General features: G+C 36.3%; 1 protein-coding gene across 1 annotated transcript in view; it reads right to left on the bottom strand.

Annotated features, from left to right (window-relative positions):
• Positions 1 to 21,282, bottom strand: part of l(3)80Fj (lethal (3) 80Fj) — a 770,029-nt gene that overhangs the window by 726,055 nt on the left and 22,692 nt on the right. Inside the window, exon 4 of the mRNA XM_090405954.1 lies at positions 11,783 to 11,891. Within this exon, the coding sequence (XP_090262080.1) occupies positions 11,783 to 11,891 (109 nt within the window). The remainder of the gene's footprint in view (positions 1 to 11,782; positions 11,892 to 21,282) is intronic.

Below are 21,282 nucleotides of genomic sequence, written 5' to 3'. Positions count from 1 at the left end.
GGTGACATGAAAACAGGAGAAAAAGATATCCTTGAAGTATGGAGTAATTACTTTGAATAACTGCTAAATGAAACAAGCAGTGATAGCACAGTGGTAAAAAACACTGACCAGGCATGCAGTCGGAAATACATATCCATACTTGAAGGAGGAAACGCCATCAAAGGATTAAAATGTGGAAAGGCAGCAGAAGTAGATGATATTCGACCAGAAATGCTGAAGTATGGTGGTATAAAAGTCTTACAGTGGCTGCACTGCATAGATCAGAAAGCCAGGACAGAGGGGCAAATTCCCAATGATTGGAGTAGAGCTCTCATAGTACCCATATATAAAAAGGGAAAGAAAACTGAATGTGAGAATTACAGAGTATTTCCCTACTGAGTGTTCCTGGCAAGATCTATGCAAGTATACTTGAGAAACAGTTGAGAAGAAATGTGGAAGAAAAGCTTGGTGAAGAACAAGCTGGATTCAGGCCAAATAGAGGCAGTCAGGATCAGATCTTCACTTTACGACAAAGTCGAGAAAGCATGGCAATATAACAAAGATCTGTATTTAAGTTTTGTAGATTTGGAAAAGGCAAATGAGAAGAGCTATTCAATATGCTGCAGTTATATGGTGTCAATGGTGCATTATATCAAGCAATACTTAATCTTTATTTGAGTTGTAAGTCAGCAGTTAGAATTGAAGTACAGGAAGATGGTTTAATGTTAAATCTGGTGTGAGACAAGGATATACATTATCCCCTCTGTTATTCATTAACTATATGGATCACTTTATGAAGGAAAGTGGTATTAAACATGATATTAAAATTGGGGATGTTAATGTCAGCTCTTTGCTTTATGCAGACGATGTCATACTTCTAATTAAATCTGCTACAAGTCTGCAAGATTCTCTAACAAAATTGAATAACTGTTGTAATAGATGATATGGTATGAAGGTTAGCAATAAAAAGACAAAGACAATGAAAATAGGCAAAATCACTGAAAATGTCAACTGTGTTGTGAATGGAGAACCTGTGGAACAAATAAAACATTTCAGCTACTTAGGCACGATTTTTAGTGAAGATGGTAAATTAAATATAGAAATAGACAACAGAATCAGCAAAGCTGGTATGGTGGGAAGTCAAATGAATAAATTCATATGGAATAAGAGAGAAAGTCGGAACACTAAATTAGCTGTATACAAGACAGTGTTCAAACCAGTTTTAACTTATGGATCTGAGAGCTGGGTCAGAAGTAAAACACTTGACCAAAGACTAGAGAACGCAGATATGAGTCCTAAGAAAGATTATAGGCATGAACAGATGGCATCAATGGCAATATCATATTAAAAACGAGGATATTTGGAAAGAACTTGACATTGTCAGCATTCAGTAATGTGTTATCTGAGCTAATCTCAGGTGGTATGGTCACTTAAACAGAATGGGCGAAGAAAGATTTGCTGCCAGGTTGGCAGCAAAACGACCCAGAGGAAGACCAAGAAATAGGTGGATTGATACGGTACAAACTGCCTTAGATGACAAAAACATAAGATCTGATAATGTTGGAGTCTTGACAAGTAACAGACTGATTTGGAGGAAAATTGTAGATAGGAAGTTAGTAATGATGTAATTTTTTTCATCTAGTACTATCATATCCTGTACACCCATTGAGGGTACATGGCAGGAATTTGATGATGATGGTGAGAAAGAATGTTTATTCATGTTATCATAAATAGAATTTAGCTTGATGCAGTTTCTAAATAATTAAAAATTTTTTTTTTCACTTGAGGTCATGCCAGTAGAATAACCTATGATCAAATCATTGTTTCTCTAACTTACTGTATGTAATGTAACTCAGCTTGTCCAGTATATCTGTATATGCTCCAGATGATGATCTTAATATGAAGATTGAAACGTCAGGAAATTAAAAGAGTTATTTATAACACGTTGTAAAGTCCATAATTTCTAATATGAATGCTGATCACTGTGCAACACTGAAAGAAAGGTTTGTGGATCAATTTATAGTGGATCCCATCAGGCCCTACTGCACTTCTTCTTCTCCCATAGTCCTAAATAAACCGTTGGGTCATTCGTGGCTGGTAGGTGATGCTCTTTGCTAGCCTCCTCCAGTCATCTCGGTCTCTTGTTCTTGATGTCAGTTGAGGAATTTGTCCATTTTTTGATGTTATCAGTCTATTTTAATCGAGGTCGGCCCCTAACCCTTGATCCCGGAACGATTCATTCTAGTGCTTGCTTTGGAATACCATTAGCCCTCTCCACATTTCCGAACCATTTCATCTGTCTTCTTCTGATGACTGTCAGAATATTTTCCGTTTTTCTCCCATCTATTGAATCAGTCAGTTTTCATACATTTTCATTGGTTTCATGAGAGGTATAGGGAATTCTCAAAAGTCTTCTGTAAGTTTTCATTTCAAAAGAGACAGGAGTCTCCTCTCATCTTCCTTCAATAAAGTCCAGGCCTCACAACCATGACAGAATTCACCAAGGTGTCAATTAGTCTTAGTCTGGTTGTGATTGCCATTCTGTTATCTCCCCACAATGGTTTTAACTTCTGTAGGGCCATGGTTGCCTTAGCAATACGGTATTTAATGTCAGTTTTTGAACGACCATCTTGACTCAACGTGCTTCCTAGATAAGTGAACTTCTTTACATTCTCAATTTGCTAATTGCCAATTTGTATCTTTAAGAATTCAATGTCTAATTTTGAGGTTATCATTGTTTTTGTTTTTTGTAGGTTTATGTATAATCCATATTTTTTAATGTTCTGAAAACACGGCAGGTTATCTCTTGTAATTCTTCTTCACTTTCTGACAGAAAATCGATATCGTCAGCAAAACGTAAGTTATTTATTCTTAGTCCGCCAACTACTATTCCAGTGTCATATTCATAAGGAGCATCATCTATAAACATATTCCAGAAAACAATTAAAAAGAAGAAGGGACAAGATGCATCCCTGTCTTATTCCCCCCGTTCCACCTGGAACGGTTCACTGCTATAATTTTTAATTTAAATTCTCATATCAGATGAGGAATAAAGAGATTTAATAATCCTAATGATTTTGTTGTCAATACCATATTGTTCTAAAATTTTCTATAATGCCTCATGCCATATTGAGTCAAAAGCTTTTTGAGGGTCTAAAAAGTTGTGACAGATTATTTTGTTATGTACAATGTATTTTTCGTCAAGTATGTCATCATCATCAAATTCCTGCCATGTACGCTCAAGGGGTGTACAGGATATGATAGTATTACATTGTTACTAACTTCCTATCTACAATTTTCCTCCAAATCAGTCTGTTACTTGTCAAGACTCCAACATTATCAGATCTTATATTTCTATCTTCTAAGGCACTTTGTACCGTATCAATCCACCTATATCTTGGTCTTCCTCTGGGTCGTTTTGCTGCCAACCTGGCAGAGAACACTTGTTTTGCTAATCTTTCTTCACCCATTTTGTTTCAGTGACCATACCACCTGAGATTAGCTCAGATAACGCATTCCTGGATGCTGACAATGTCAAGTTATTTCCTAATATCCTCATTTTTAATATGATATTACCATTGAAGCCATCTGTTCATGCCTATAATCTTTATCAGGACTCTCATATCTGTGGTCTCTAGTCTTTGGTCAAGTGTTTACTTCTGATCCAGCTCTCAGATGGATAAGTTAAAACTGGTTTGAACACTGTCTTGTATACAGCTAATTTAGTGTTCCAACTAATTTCTTTCTTATTCCATATGAATTTATTCAATTGACTTCCCCCCATACCAGCTTTGCTGATTCTGTTGTCTATTTCTATATTGAATTTACCATCTTCACTAAAAATCGTGCCTAAGTAGCTGAAATGTTTTACTTGTTCCACAGGTTCTCCATTCACAACACAGTTGACATTTTCAATGATTCTGCCTATTTTCATTGTCTTTGTCTTTTTATTGCTGACCTTCATACCATATCTATTACAACAGCTATTCAATTTAGTCAGAGAATCTTGCAAACTTGTAGTGGATTTATTTAGAAGTATAACATCATCCGCATAAAGCAAAGAGCTGATATTAGCATCTCTAATTTTGATATCATGTTTAATACTACTTTCCTTCATAATATGGTCCACATAGATAATGAATAACAGAGGGGATAATGTACATATTGTCTCACACCAGATTTAACATTAACCATCTTCCTGTACTTCCTTCAATTCTAACTGCTGACTTACAACTCAAATAAAGACTAAGTATTGCTTGATATAATGCCCCATTGACACCATATAACTGTAGTGTATTGAATAACTTCTCTCTTGGCACCTTGTCATATACCTTTTCCAAGTCTACAAAACTTAAATATAGATATATTGCCATGCTTTCTCGACTATTTGTCGTAAAGTGAAGATCTGATCCTGACAGCCTCTATTTGGCCTGAATCCAGCTTGTTCTTCACCAAGCTTTTCTTCCACATTTCTTCTCAACAGTTACTCAAGTATACTTGTATAGATCTTGCCAGGAACACTCAGTAGGGAAATACCTCTGTAATTCTCACATTCACTTTTATTTCCCTTTTTATATATGGGTACTATGAGAGCTCTACTCTAATCATTGGGAATTCGTAACTCTGTCCAGGCTTTCTGAACTATGCAGTGCAGCCACTGAAAGACTTTTATACCACCATACTTCAGCATTTCTGGTCGAATATCATCTACTAATGCTGCCTTTCCACATTTCAAGCCTCTGATGGCTTTTTCTACTTCAAGTATGGATACGTATTTCTGACTGCATGCCTGGTCAGTGTTTTTTTACCACTGTGCTATCACTGCTTGTTTCATTTAGCAGTTTTTCAAAGTAATTACTCCATACTTCAAGGATATCTTTTTCTCCGGTTTCCATTGTCACCTTTATCATCTCTAACTCCTTTTACAGCACTCTTTCCTCCATTCCTAAGCTTCTTCAACAACCTCAAGAATATTTTGCCACCTTCTTGATATTTATTTTCTATATTCTTGCCAAAGTCCTCCCATGACTTTTGTTTAGCTAGTTTTACACAGTATTTAGCATTCTTGCATTTGTCTCTGTATTCTCTAAGAGCACAAGCTGACTTATTTGCCAGGAACTTTTGATAGGCTTTCTTCTTTTACTTCACTGCCGCTTTAACTTCCTGTGTCCACCATGGAGTTCTGATTTTTCTATCCTTGCAGACAACTTCACCACATGCCTCTCTAGCTGAATCAATCAGGGCTTTCTTAGGCTTGCCACTGAATCTCCAAGGTCTGATTCCTGTTCTCAAACTCCTTCATTTTTTCTTCAATAATCTTTGTGTATTTTAGTCTACAGTTCACATCTGAGAGCTGCTCAACTTTTATTCGCTTTAAAACTTTCTTATATGTTATTCTTTTCAATATGAAATTCAATTTTATCCTGGTCAAGACTAAATAGTAATCACTTCCAATTTCAAATCCTCTGTACACTCTGGGGTCCTGCACCAGGGAGAAAACATCACTATCAACAATAACATAGTCAATGAGACTTTTCTTATTCCTAGCCTCTTCTCTCCATGTGAATTTGTGCACATTTTTATGTTGGAACATGGTGTTAGTAATAACCAGTCCATGTCCTGAGCAGAAATCCAACAGATATTTGCCATTATTATTAGCTTTGCTCTTTTCTCTAAAATTTTCCCAAAATATTTCTGTATGTCTCACACTCATTTCTTACTCCGCTATTTAGATCCCCAACAAGGACCAATTTTTCCTTTTTCATTTTGTCAGTTGCTTTTTCTAAAGCCTCAAAAAATTCCTCCACTTCTAACTGAGTACCTCATATTTGCCCATATGAGAATGGGGAACTGGAGATTAGCCTCATATTTTGTGTTGAATATTATGGCAACTCCTTTTCCTTGATTGTCATTGCCTGAATATAACATTTTGCATTTATTGCTCAGAAAGATCTCACCAGTTTTGGTCTTTTTTGTTTCAGTCACCCCTATTATGTCAAACTGGTACTTATCTAATTCCTCAGCTAGCTCCATTTCTTTGCCATTCAGGCTTCTTTTGTTGATAGTACCGATCTTTAGTGATGTTGAGTTAGGGTGTGTTTTCAGATTTGTTCCAGTAGCTGACTTTTCGCTGTGTTGCCCTGGTTCCCTGGCGAAAACAATGGGGGTTTTGTTTAACTGGGCGACACCCCAGCCGGCATGAAATTTTGTCATGTTGTATTATCATTTTTTATTTTGGTTTAACCAATAAGAATACAATTTGGTCGGCTAAATCCCAAATTGCCAGGCCATTCTCGTTCGTTCAGTATCCAAGTAGATACCCAACAAGGTGCACCACGAGATGGCGAGGATCGGAGATTAGGTCAGAAGCCCTGGTCGGTTGTCCGCATTCCTTTAAAGGCTATGTGGAGGTCTCCTCTCAGTTATACAGCTTCGACCCTTAAGCACCCCTCGTCTAGTATATGTACTGTAAAAATATGGTCAATTGTACTTCTGGACTTCCGAAAACTTGCTTGTTCACCTGATAGTCTACTTTCTATTTTCTTTTCGATTCTTGACAATAGTATTTTTAACAGGATTTTGCTTGGATGACTAATAAGGCTTATTGTTCTATAGTTGCTACAGTTATTGCTGTTTCCCTTTTTAGGAATAGGTACAAGGACAGAAGTCTGCCAATCAGAAGGCCAAGTCTCTGTATTCCATACTTCCTGGAATAAATTTAGCAAGTTGTTTATGATGATGTCACCTCTTTCGCGTATCAGTTCCACTGTGACACCATCACTTACCGGTAATTTTCCTATTTTTGAGGAGCTAACTGCTGCAATTACTTCTTTTAATATCGGGTAATCTCCTTCCTCCGAACCTCCTGGTAAAATTCTGTTCAAAATATCATCAGTCAGTTGAGTGTCTTTTTGAAAAAGTTTGGTTGCGTAACATTTCCATCTATCAACTATTTTCTGGTTATCCGTGATAGGAGTTCCATCTTCATCTTCTATGCTCCAATTAATTGCGGTAAAAGGTTAGGTTAACTTATTGATAATTTGAAAAGCACTTTTAGAATTATTTTTATTTAAGTCCTCTTCTATATTTTTGCATTCATCCAATATCCATAAGTTTCTAGCATGTTTGATTTCTTTTTTAATAATCTTAGTAATATTTTTATACTGTTCTCTATTATCACCACTATTAATATGAGATTTCAAATATCTTCTTTCATCACATAGGTCCAAGGATTTCTTCAGCTGTCTCAGTTATCTTTTGTGAGAAGTATTTGTTTTAGATTCGATACTATTATATTTCTTGAAGTTTGTGTCAAAAATTTGTTTTAATTTCTATTTATGTAGTGTATTTATTTGGAGATCTTCTAATTTTTCTATATCTTTTATGAGTTGATTTTGTAAGTAATCTTTCCCTCATTTTCATATTCATAATTGCGATGACCATGTTGTGGTCACTGCCAATGTGAGGTTGAGTGGGTGCGAGGCCCATAGCTGATGCTGTCTCCGTCGGGTGTGATCTCCTTGGAGTCAGGTTGCTTGGGAGTGCAGCCCTAAGTGGGTGGTAAACTCCACCTAAGGCTAAATACGTCCGTGAGACCAATAGCAAACAAGTACCGTGAGGGAAAGTTGCAAAGAACTTTGAAGAGTGAGTTCAAGCCCCCTGAACAGGGCTGTGACCCAGAGTGGGTGCGAGGCCCATAGGTGAGATTGATGGAGTTTTTAAATCTTGTGCTTACAAGCCAATTTGGGTGTGTGTTTTACCATCCGGAGACGTCCATGTCCATCTTCTGGAAGGTTTATAGGGAAATAGAGTGTTAGTAATGGTAAGTTCATTTTGTGAGGCAAAATTGATCAATTCAAAACCTCTTTTGTTTGTCTCCCCATAGCCAGTTCGACAAATGTGAGATAATCCTTGCCGATGTCTGTTCCAATTTTGGCATTCCAATCATCCTGTACAATCAAAAGGTTTTTTCTATTTGCTCTGGTGATTGTTGCATTAAGCTGACCATAAACCTCCTCTACTTTGGAGTCCTCGTGATCTGTGGTTGGGGCATAGACCTCTATGATGGTGATATTGAGTGGTATTCCTCTCAGGCGGACTAGAGCAATTCTGCTATTGATAGGGTTGAACTATAAGGTTGAAATGTCATGCCCTACTGCACTAGGGCAAGACTAAAGAGCATGTTTTAGTTCCTCCTTAACAAATGGCTGATTATATGGCTCAAGATCACTGGTAGAAAAATTCAGTCTTTGTTTTTCTTGCTGTTCTTTCAGTATTAAAAATTCAGGAGGATATGAAGCTGTTGGTGAGATTCTGGCAAAATTTTCTCTCAACATGTCTGTAAATAGCTTTATGATCGGCAATAATCATTATGGTCTAATGTAGACAAACAGTGTGTTCTATATCTACCATTCATTTTCCAGATTTTATCCCATATAATTTTTGCACTGTTCGTTTGATTAATTGATAAGGTAAACTGGAACACAAACGGTGTGTTCTATATCCACCTTTCATTTTCTAGGTTTTACCCTGAACGATTTTTGCAAGTCGTGTGGTTAGCCGAGTGGGGCGCTTCACAACCATATATGCCTGAGAAAGGAGAGTCTTGGGTTCAATTCCAATCACCGATGTGAAGAGCTTAGGATCTTTCTCAGACATAGACAATTTAGCCGGTCCTGGGCGTGGACTGCAGGGTTTTTCTCTCCAGTTTATCTAGGGTTTTCCCTCCCTCAAGCAGGCAAACCGGCCTTGAGATCATCATGCTTCTACAGACATAGGATACACCGGGAGGGATAGAGCCAACCACCTTATCCTAGTATAATGGTTGCGGTTATAAGGAATAGAAACCCTCAACACCATAAAGGTAAAAGAGGGAAAGATTAAGAAAGAAACAACAATTTTTGCACTGGTCATTTGATTAATTGATATAAAGTAGATCCAAGACTGTTTTTGACTCTGACATCTCACATAATATGCTTTGGCCTGAGCACATTATTACATTTAAAAACTTTAAGTTTCATGGTGATGGGGTATCTATGAAATATAACCCATGCTCTGTGTTGATCTTTTTTGGCTGTCTGGAATTCTGAGTTCTACCAAGGCTTTGGATACAGTGGAAACCTAGTTGATTTTCTTGAAATGGAGGCTGTTGCTGCCTGACGATGCAGTCTGTTAGATACTTTACTGCTTCACTAATTGGTGTGTGAATGACTATATCAGCATTAAATTTTGCAAGATGGTAAAAAGTGTTCTAGTCAACATGGTCCATTTTTCATATGGGCATCTGTGTAGAATATGGTTCCTGTGAGGACAATATGCAAAGAAATCTCAGCTTCTTTTCAAGTATGCTTGAAAAGAAGCTGAGAAAAATTGTGGAAGAGAAGATGAGATTCAGGCTAAAGAAGGGTTGTCAGAATCAGATTTTCACTTTACGATGAATATTTGAGAAATCATGGGAATATAACAAGGATCTATATTTAAGTTTCCTAGATCTGGAAAAGGCATATGACAAGCACCTAAGGAAAAGCTTTTTAAAACACTATGATTATATGGAGTAAATGGAACATTATACAGAACAATACATAGCTTAAGTCATAAATCAGCAATTTGAATTGATGGAAATACAGGAAGATGGCTTGATCTAAAAATGAAGGGTAAGACAAGAATGCACATTATCTCCACTCTTATTCATCATCTGTATGGATCACATTATGAAAGAAAGTAGCATTAGGCACAATATTAGAATTGGAGATGTCAAACTTAGCTCTCTGATTTATGAATATGATGTACTCCGAAACACATCTAGTGCAGTCTCCAGGATTCTCTAACTAAACTGAATAACAGTTCTAATAAATCTGGCATGAAATTCAGCAATAAAAAGACCAAAATTATAAAAATAAGTAGAAACATAGAAAACTTCAGCTGCATTCTCAATGGAGAAAAAGATATCCATTGATATCTTTTATCAATGGAATTTTATCAATGGAAAAAAATATGGAGAAAAAGTATGGAGTAATTACTTTGAAAAACTGCTAAATGAAACAAGCAGTGATGACAGCACAGTGATAAAAAACACTGACCAGGCATGCAGTCAGGAATACATATCCATACTGGAAGTAGAAAAAGCCATCAAAGGCTTGAAATGTGGAAAGGCAGCAGAAGTAGATGATATTCGACCAGAAATGCTGAAGTATGGTGGTATAAAAGTCTTACAGTGGCTGCACTGCATAGTTCAGAAAGCCTGGACAGAGGGACGAATTCCCGATGATTGGAGTAGAGCTCTCATAGTACCCATATATAAAAAGGGAAATAAAACTGAATGCGAGAATTACAGAGGTATTTCCCTACTGAGTGTTCCTGGCAAAATCTATGCAAGTATACTTGAGAAACAGTTGAGAAGAATTGTGGAAGAAAAGCTGGGTGAAGAACAAGCTGGATGCAGGCCAAATAGAGGCTGTCAGGATCAGATCTTCACTTTATGACAAATAGTTGAGAAAGCATGGGAATATAACAAAGATCTATATTTAAGTTTTGTCGATTTGGAAAAGGCATATGACAAGGTGCCAAGAGAGAAGCTATTCAATACGCTGCAGTTATATGGTGTCAATGGGGCATTATATCAAGCAATACTTAGTCTTTATTTGAGTTGTAAGTCAGCAGTTAGAATTGAAGGAAGTACAGGAAGATGGTTTAATGTTAAATCTGGTGTGAGACAAGGATGTACATTATCCCCTCTGTTATTCATTATCTATATGGATCACATTATGAAGGAAAGTGGTATTAAACCTGATATCAAAATTGGAGATGTTAATGTCAGCTCTTTGCTTTATGCGGATGATGTTATACTTCTAAATAAATCCGCTACAAGTCTGCAAGATTCTCTGACTAAATTCAATTGCTGTTGTAATAGATATGGTATGAAGGTCAGCAATAAAAAGTCAAAGACAATGAAAATAGGCAGAATCATTGAAAATGTCAACTGTGTTGTGAATGGAGAACCTGTGGAACAAGTAAAACATTTCAGTTACTTAGGCACGATTTTTACTGAAGATGGTAAATTAAATATAGAAATAGACAAGAATCAGCAAAGCTGGTATGGGGGGAAGTCAATTGAATAAATTCATATGGAATAAGAGAGAAATTAGTCGGAACACTAAATTAGCTGTATACAAGACAGTGTTCAAACCAGTTTGAACTTATGGATCTGAGAGCTGGGTCAGAAGTAAAACGCTTGACCAAAGACTAGAGACCGCAGATATGAGAGTCCTGAGAAAGATTAGAGGCGTGAACAGATGGCATCAATGGCAATATCATATTAAAAACGAGGATATTAGGAAAGAACTTGACATTGTCAGCATCCAGGAATGCGTTATCTGAGCTAATCTCAGGTAGTATGGTCACTGAAACAAAATGGGCGAAGAAAGATTAGCAAAACAAGTGTTCTCTGTCAGGTTGGCAGTAAAACGACCCAGAGGAAGACCAAGATATAGGTGGATTGATACGGTACAAAGTGCCTTAGATGATAGAAATATAAGATCTGATAATGTTGGAGTCTTGACAAGTAACAGACTGATTTGGAGGAAAATTGTAGATAGGAAGTTAGTAATGATGTAAATTTTTCATGTAGTACTGTCATATCCTGTACACCACTTGAGGGTACATGGCAGGAATTTGATGATGATGTTTTTCTTTAATTATGTTGACTAAAATTAAATATACAGTTAACTTATGGGATCAAGTAGACGATATACAGAGACCCACATGCCATACAGGCTAATGAAAAGCAGTACTAGTGCATACTTACCAATAATTTAATTTCTTGTTGAGAACATTCTACATTATCAGATAATATACAGTTAGCTGCATGAACAGACCAACTAAGTGCCGTCACTGATGTTATGGCTGTTGTTTTCCTGAAGAAAATTAAAGATATATATATATAGAGAGAGAGAGAGAGAGAAAAAATTATTATAAATTACAAAATTATTACAGCATTTATTTTAAAAAATAATCTTTTCCTAAATGAAATTTTTAAATAAATGTAACAATGTTAAAATTTAACATTATCTTTAATACAGAAGTTTCTTTAAACTTAACTTTTAAGAAGTCTTCAGCCAGCAACTTGCATGCAAAAGGAGCAACACTGAAAAATAGGTGGGGCTAGCAGACAAAAATACCATGTCAAAATTAATTGGACTGCTAAGATGAAGAGAGCAGATGATATTCTTCTAAATAAACTTCTAATTACAAGATGTTACAGTAGAATCTGCTTATTGTGATCACGGATAATATTATCAATCGGCTATTGTTATCAAAATCAGTCAGTCCCAAAACACGGCATTTAAAATGAATTAAAAATAATCCGCCTATAATAATCAAAGTTTAAAATGAATTAAAAATAATCCGCCTATAATAATCAAAGTTCCGGTTATTGTTATCAAAATCCTTTTTGCATCTCAGAATTCTAAGAAATAAGGGTTAATCAGGAGAAAATTTGACAAAGAACATTTGTCGAAATCTGACTTTTTTGTTAATCTTCCTTTAATCTTATTCTTCCGTAAATCTTATATCTTCCAGGCAAATGCAGGTGGATAATCATAATCTTCCGTAAATCTTAAATCTTCCAGGTGTGTGTGTGGGGGGGGGGGGGGGGGGATAAATACAGAAATACAGTCTAATTGTGATTTTTCAAGTTTATTTGCATGCTCTCTTTCAGTAAGTGAATTTAACTTTAAGTGCCCATTAAAACCACCCTTAGCATTACAGCAGAAGTAAGATTTATACGTATTTATCTTTTCAAGAAACACAAAGAATTTTTTTTGGAGTTCTATGATAAGCTGCCCAAAATGAGTCAGCATAGTGCGGCTGTACATTTAAAAATTTCACAATCACTCTTGTGTAAGATCTCAATAAACAAATCAAACATTGAAACTTCAGTTCTTACTAATGACAAGATAGATCAGACGAGATCCCGATCTGGTAAGGATACTCAAGTTGAATCAGCATTAAAAATTTGGTTTAGTAATGTTCATGAAAAAGATGTACGATTAATGGGCCTCTGATGCGTCAAAAAGCAGAACTTGCATAAATAATGGGCAAAGAAAATTTCACGCAACTAATGGATGGTTTAACATGTGGAAAAAGCGAGAGAATATTGTGTACAAGGGCATTCATGGTGAAGGAAAAAGTGCTGATTTTTTTTTTTTTTTTTTATCAGCTCATGTGTGGATTAAGACCGAGTGGCCAAAAATTATTGCTCAATATTCTCCCGAGGATATTTACAATGCATACGAAACAGGGCTCTATTTTCATGCAGTGGCTGAGCATACTTATTTGCTTAAAAATGAAAGTACTAAAGGATTTAAATCTTCAAAAGAGCGAATGATAATTCTTTGTTGTGTCAATAGGAAAAGTGAGAAACGAGAGCTCCTAGTGATTGGAAAAAGTAAAAATCCTTGGTGTTTTAAAGGTGTCAAAAGTTTGCCTGTTGACTACTGATCTAGTGCAAATGCTTGGATGACTAATGACATTTTCAACAATTGGTTAGTTAAGCAGGATCTTAAATTAAAGCGAAAAATTGTCTTGTTAGTAAACAACTGCACTGCATACAAACAATTTATCATTAAAGAACATCAAAGTAATTTTCTTGCCTTCGAACGCTACATTGTTAATTCAACCATGTGACTAAGGTATCACACAAGCTTTTAAAGCTTATTATCGCAGGGAAGTTTGTGCAAGAATTATAGCTAAACTTGATTATATAAAAGACCAATCTGATGCAATTGCAAAAAAAAAAGATTTCCCCTTCTTGATGCATTGCATTTGGTAGCAATGTCATGGAAGCAAGTTTCAGATTATTGAAAACTGCTTCCAAAAGATGGATTTTTTTAAGACAAACTCTGAAACTCCTTCCGAAGAATTTGAATATCTTGCAAACGAAATTTTTGATAAAACTCGAGACAGTATGTCAAAAGAAGAATTAGAAAATTGGTTTTTTTTTTTTCTGACAATGACAGTGTCAGAAATATGGCAAGCTGCTTCTGATGAGAACTTTAAACTAATAGAAGAAAGTGAATCTAATACAAGTATAGAAGAACAAATTTTAGAAGCTCGACAATCAATGCCAGAAGCTCTACAAATACTTCGTTGTGGTGTGCAACGTAGAACAACAAACTTCGAAAGGCATTACGAGTATGAGCAATTGATTCGTAACCTACTATATTCAAAGACACAACAAAAAACACTAGATAAGTTTTTAAAATAAATTTTATGTTGTTGCTTATTAAAAAGTTGTTTATAACAATAAATTGAAATAAATTATGCAATTTTTTTATATCCTTTGCTTAATGTTAAAAGCCAATTATTGTTATCGAAAAGCAACTGTCCCAAAGTGATCACAATAAGTGGCATCTACTGTATTTGGAAAAGTGTGACTGAAGAAAGGAAGTAGTAGCTAGAGTATTCAATACTAAATATGAAGATAAACTTGAATAGTAGCCAATTTTAAGGAGGGTCATGACTCTCCTTATGAACAAATTTTAAAATGGGACACTGGACAATAATATTATGTGCTGTACCTACAAAAGGTTCTAATACTGTAGAAGGAATGATGAGTCATTACAGAGGACAAACTAACAAAGAAAAAGTAAATTTTTATTGAAGACCCAAACAGCAGAGTAGGAAATGATTCCCAGAAGTTCACAAATGTTTTGAGAAAACAGAGTAGCTAATAATAATAAAAGACATGGTGTTAGTTGATATTCTCTAGAGGATATCAACTAACACCATGTCTCACCATAAACATGATATGCATAAACTCTCTTTTTTTTATATATATATATATATATATATATATATATATATATATCGACCCCACCCATGAAAGCTTTTGTAAACCTATAGTACATTTGTACCATGGGCAGGTTAAGGATTTTTTTATTAATTTTATGTTTTTACATAAGTCCAGAAACCCTGTTCTATATCAACTCATGAATATTTTTCAAGCAACTTCAGGCCTCCATTAAATTTGGTGGTGGTTTCACACAAATGCAATGAAATTCATCTCCCACCTAAGACAGAACACAAAAGAAATACATCATACTGTCTTAATAGTGAATGATTATTATGTAATATCTCCATGGTGATGTTCAGAAACTGACTATGAAAGGGCACTCTGCACCCCACACAATCCGCCATTTACACTACTTAATCCTCCATCCAAAATGATTCATCTACTGTTGAATACTATTTTTGTATTTTTGTATATTATTATTCATCTACTGTTGAATACTAATTGTATTTTTGTATATTATTAATCGCATACATTCTCTGGCCAATTTGCCTTTATGAGAGCTGAAAAACTGATTTTTATTAATCAAACTCTGTTATCTCCAAATGAAATCAGCTAACTCCCCTTCAAAAAAAGTCCATATAATGATTACTCTCATGATAAGGATCGAACCTAGGCCTTTTCCAGTCAAAGGATGCACTGCCCAGTTGTGTTTCCAATTGCATTAGAGGGGCATATCTTAATGCTGGACCAGGATACAAAAGTAAATAGCAGATATGAGAAAGTATGATGCTGAGTATCAACAATGAATAGAGAAAAAGTTTTAAGAATAGACATAGTCAACAAACTTTCAGATGTTAATAGTACTCAAATACACAATCCGGTAACAAAATCAGAAGAAAATAATGAGATATTGCTCTGCAAAATAATCTACATTTAAAGAGAATAAAATTATCTGCAAAACTGGGATGTAATCTAGCTCGCCTCCTCATGGTGCACCCTGGGTAACGCTAATTGAGCTAGAGCGATTTGGCAGCCAGTCTAACACTTAGTTCTCATGGCTAACACATTCAGTCAAACAATACTGATTTTTCTAATTTTATTGATGCTGACAAAAAACTGGGATTTAGCCTTAAGATGTGTCAACTGAATATCGGGGGAATTAACAGAGCAAAATGTGACTATCTCTGCAAAATACTACAAGAAAATAACATTGACGTTGTGCTTCTTCAAGAAACACATGCTGAAAACGAAGACGACCTTAATAGAAGAGGAAAATTAACTGGTTACACTCTGACTGGTGCTACATACCACCGAAATTATGGCATCGCAACATATATCAAGGATGATATAGAAAATGCTTCTATCCTGACAATGAGATGTGATAACGATACCCATCTTGTGAGTGTGAAAATTCACAACATAATAGTCAATGTCTATAAACCTCCTTTAACATCATGGTCTATTGATGTGATACCTACTTATCAACATCCAACAGTATGGATTGGTGATTTTAATAGCCATCATGAAGAATGGAAGTACCATGATAACAACGACTGCGGGACTACCCTCGTTCAATGGGCAGAAATAAATAATATACACCTTGTATTTGATGCCAAAGATAGAAACACCTTTAGATCATCAGCATGGCAAACAGAGTCTAATCCAGACTTATGTTTTGTTTCAATAAACACAGAAGGGCAAACATTACCAGCAAAACGATATGTACTTTCTAACTTCCCACACAGTCAACATCGACCGGTGTTACTGGAAATTGGTATGACATTAACTATCCTTTCCACGACCTTTCCACGACCGTGTTGGAATTTTAAAAAAGCAAATTGGAGAAATTTTGCGAATGAATTGGATAAATGTGTTCGGTGGATACCTGCTAGAGTTGCAGAGTACAAGAGATTTGTAGGAGCAATCATATCAACTGCAAAAAAATATATCCCTAGAGGTTACAGAAAAGATTATGTCCCTGGATGGAATGAAGAGAGTGAACATCTCTACAGAGAGTTCCTGAAAAGTGAAGATCCTGAAATAGCAGATGAATTACTACATAGCCTGAACTCATCTCGAAAAACAAAATGGATTGATACGGTTGAAAATTTTGACTTCAAACGATCAAGTAGAAAAGCTATCTTCTCCAACAACTATCCACAAGTAATCTACCTAAAAGAAAAAGCACAATTATCTCCCCTGAGAAAATAGCTAATCAAGGGCACTTGATTAGCTATTTACTCAGGGATTAGCTATTTCTAAAATAGCTAATTATCTCCCCTGAGAAAATAGTTAATATATCAAGGGCACCTAAGGACCGTGAACATACCAAGAAAGTTAAGAAAGAACTTAGAGCTTTAAAAATAAATGCCTTGCTTTCTCACAATATGCCTCAATCTTCACTATAGATGAAGTAAAAGCCGTCATAAAAGATATCAAAGTAGGCAAGGCCCCAGGCTTCGACGGTGTCCATCCTGAATCTGATTAATAGCGGGCCAAATACTATAAAATGGCTCTGTGAATTCTTTTCTGATATATTATTGACTGGCCGACTACCTAGCCAGTTTAAGAAGTCAAAAATAGTTGCTATTCTTAAACCTGGAAAACCACCCCAGGAGGCAAAAAGTTACAGACCTATTGCTTTATTGAGTTGCACCTATAAAATGTTAGAGCGCCTTCTACAACAGACTGTCCACACCAATTATGCAGCATGTCCCGATTGAGCAAGCTGGTTTTAGAGAAAAACGTGGTTGCTGTGATCAATTGCTCACTTTAACATCATACATAGAAGCTGGATTTCAGAAGCAAGATAAAACATCAGCTGTCTTCTTGGACCTAACAGCAGCCTATGATACAGTATGGCGTGAAGGTCTTATATACAAGTTTCTTAGCATTGTCCCCATGTAAACAGACTGCACACTTAATTTCCTCCATGCTCACTGAACGTTTCTTTCAAGTTATATTAGAAAATAAAATGTCCTGACAACGAAAACTTAATAATGGTCTTCCACAAGGGTCAGTATTGGCACCTTTACTTTATAACCCATACACATATGACTTGCCTGCTACCATCTCACGCAAGTTCTGTTATGCTGCTGACACTGTAATTGCCATTCGACACAAAAACATGAGTCAGGCTGAAGACGTACTTACAAAAGATCTGAAAACTATAGGTGAATATTATAAAAAATGGAGGCTCCAGTGCAATCCAGACAAAACAGAAGTATCAAGCTTTCACCTTAATAATCACATGGCAGATGTCACTTTACATATCTTCTTTGAAGGATGTTTACTACGACACAATAAGTTTCCAAAGTACTTGGGCGTTACCCTGGACCGCATGCTCTCTTACAAGCAACACCTAACAAACGTTTCTGCTAAGTTAAGAACCCGTAACAACATAATACAAAAACTAATAGGCACGACATGGGGAGCAACAGCCGATAATCTGCGGATTACTGTTCCTGGTCTAGTTTTCTCTGTTGCTGAATATTGCTCACCAGTGTGGCTAAATAGCACACATGTTAAACTTGTTGATAGCCAACTAAATAATACAATGAGACTGATTTCTGGCACAATTAAATCAACACCCACACACTGGCTTCCAGCTCTTAGTAACACTGTTCCACCGAATCTGCGCAAGACTAAGGCTCTCTTACAGGAGTATAAGAAAATCTTGGAGAACACAGCCCTACCAATACATTTAGATCTCCCAGACTTAAGTGTACGACGATTGAGATCAAGACATCCACCACTACAATTAGCCCAACTACTACTACTACTACATTCTAACTTTGAACTGAAGCAAAAGTGGCAAGAACAGTGGGGGAGCCATACAGATGACATCACAAAATTTTCTCTCAATGAATTACAAGAAAGTTTTGATGCTTGCTCACACCTCCCACGAAAATCCTGGACTCAGCTTAATAGAATACAAACTGGTCATGGTGTATGTGCGGACATGCTTTTTAAATGGGGTAAACGACCATCCCCGCATTGTGATTGTGGAGCTCAGAGACAAACTGTGAACCATATTGTGACTCAGTGTTATCTCAGAGCATAACCAGGAGACAAATTGGACTTTTTAAGTGCTACACCCGAAGCTATGAACTATCTGACCAATATGGATGTAACCTTTTAATTTTATTGGTTTTTAAAATGACTTTTGACTTAATTTTATATATTATTAAAGTGTATTGTACTGCATGTTTTGATATTCATGCCATATGAATAAATAAATAAATCTGCAAAACTGAAAACTCAGTAGAAGACTCGAGTTTAAAAGATAATCAAGAAAAATAAGAGAGCAGCAAAAGTTCCTAGTAAGTCAGCATATAAACTTAGAAATTATTGAAGAAAGATGCAATTTAAGTTATGTGTAAAAGTGGTTCTCTAGGCTAGTTATGGGAAGACTGAGAAGAATATAAACATCACTTAAATAGCAAAAATGGTCTGAAAGCTATTGAAAAAAAAAATGAGAAATCCAGAAAAGAATAATGTAAAAGGAATCAAATAATATAATGATTGGGTTATAGGGATTTTGTTTGAAGTCCTATGATTTTCATATGAATAGATGAAATTACTTTAAAATACAAAAGCATAACATAAAATGTCCGCGCGGTTAGCCTAGTGGCTTTGCGCTTCGCAACCATATGCCTGGGGAAGGAGTGTCCTAGGTTCGATTCCCGTCGGAGACGTGAGGAGCTGAAGGATCTTCCTCAGTCATAGCCAAGTTAGCCGGTCTTGGGCGCGGGCAGTAGGGTTTTTTCCGCCAGTTTATCTGGTGTTTTTCATCCCGCAAGCAGGCAAACCGGCCCCTTGAACACACAGGGATACAGCCAAGAATACCTTGAGGCATAGGAGTGACCATTCTATCCTCGTATTTCGGTTACGAAATCCAAGCATGCTTGGAAGGTTGTGGGCCTTAAAGGCCTGTTAAAGCCATTGAGATAGATAACATAAAATAGTGTAGCTCAGTAACCAATGAAATGAAATTTATGACTGGAGTACAGTACAGTCAACCCTCCTATAACGCGATTAATTCGTACCGCATTATATGGAAACCGTGTTATAAGAAACTCAGATTTAACGTGCAAACCAGGTTAATTTGTGCCGCGTTATATGGAAACCGTGTTATAAGAAACTCAGATTTAACGTGCAAACCAGGTTAATTTGTGCCGCGTTATATGGAAACCGTGTTATAAGAAACTCAGATTTAACGTGCAAACCAGGTTAATTTGTGCCGCGTTATATGGAAACCGCACTATAAGAAACTCAGAATTAGTACGAATCAGATTGATTTGTACCGCGTTATATGGGAACCACCCTTTAAACGATTTAAAATTTGGATTTTGTCCTCAAGAGATATAAACTTTCTTTTTAACTGTTTTCTTGTTTCTTTTGTGTCTGACATTATGCAAACCTGGGGTTAACAATTATTTTATTATTATATCACAACAAATAAAAAATATTACCTACAGTATTGTGTAATGTTGTCCAATTACGATAACACAAATTAAGCGAGCAAAAGGCACTTTATTGAACACTAATCGTGATATATACGTCTGCACGGATTTACAGACAGTTTCCTACTAAGTTGCACTTAAAATTGATGACAAAGTGAGTGGTTGCAACAGCGAAAGTTCGGCAGCTACTGGATAAAAAATTCACGCAAATACGCAACAGCCAATCATACGGTCTATTTTAAGCATTAAAACAGAGCAGTGTGAACAATCTCGCATTGTTTCTTCGCTTATAGGGGAATTCCCTGATAACCGAAATTGGAAAATGGTGATGTACCTTCACCAAAAAGAAGGGAATTCCCCGTTAATTTCAACTGTAAAAATTTAACACACAGATAAATTCATGCTATAGAGAATCTTCTTAAACCAATTAAGTTGATGGAATGTTGTTGAATGGAAACCGGGTTATAAGAGTACCGCGTTATAAGCATACCCTATACGCTTTTTCCTGGCATACCCTAGGTACGTTGGTTATCACCCCACAAACACTGAATGCTACAGGGACCTGTGCCAACTATCTCAATCAATATCTGCAGGTGGTCTATCCCAACCACAGACCTTCAACAGGACAACACACCCTGTCATCAACCCAACGGAACACATGTGAGAACTGCTGCTGATCATCCTCCATGGAATGAACTTGAACTGATGGAGTTGTTGCAGCAGATATGGGTCAAGTTACGCAAGGAGGATATCCGACACCTCGTGGAATCTGTTCTTAGGCATTTGTGAGCTGTGACTGACAGAGAGGTGGACCAACATATTATTAGGTAGGTGCTCCTAATGCAAAGCTAACTCAGTGTATAAGACATTTTGGTGATTAACATCATCATCACATTCCTGATATGTATCTTCAACGGGTGTACAGGACAACGTGATAGTTCCACATGGAGAGGTTACATCACTAACTTCCTATCAACAAATTCATCTCATGTCAAGACTTCAATACCAGATCTCATATTTAGGACTTCCAAGGCACTTCTTACTATA

The sequence above is a fragment of the Typopeltis vanoorti genome, chromosome 16 (assembly GCF_054136105.1).
Source record: "Typopeltis vanoorti isolate ZY-2024b chromosome 16, IOZ_Tvanoo_1.0, whole genome shotgun sequence".
In the NCBI taxonomy this organism is placed as follows: domain Eukaryota; kingdom Metazoa; phylum Arthropoda; class Arachnida; order Uropygi; family Thelyphonidae; genus Typopeltis; species Typopeltis vanoorti.
The sequence above is the reverse complement of the archived record's forward strand: the minus strand, read 5'-3'. Positions and strand labels throughout refer to the sequence as shown.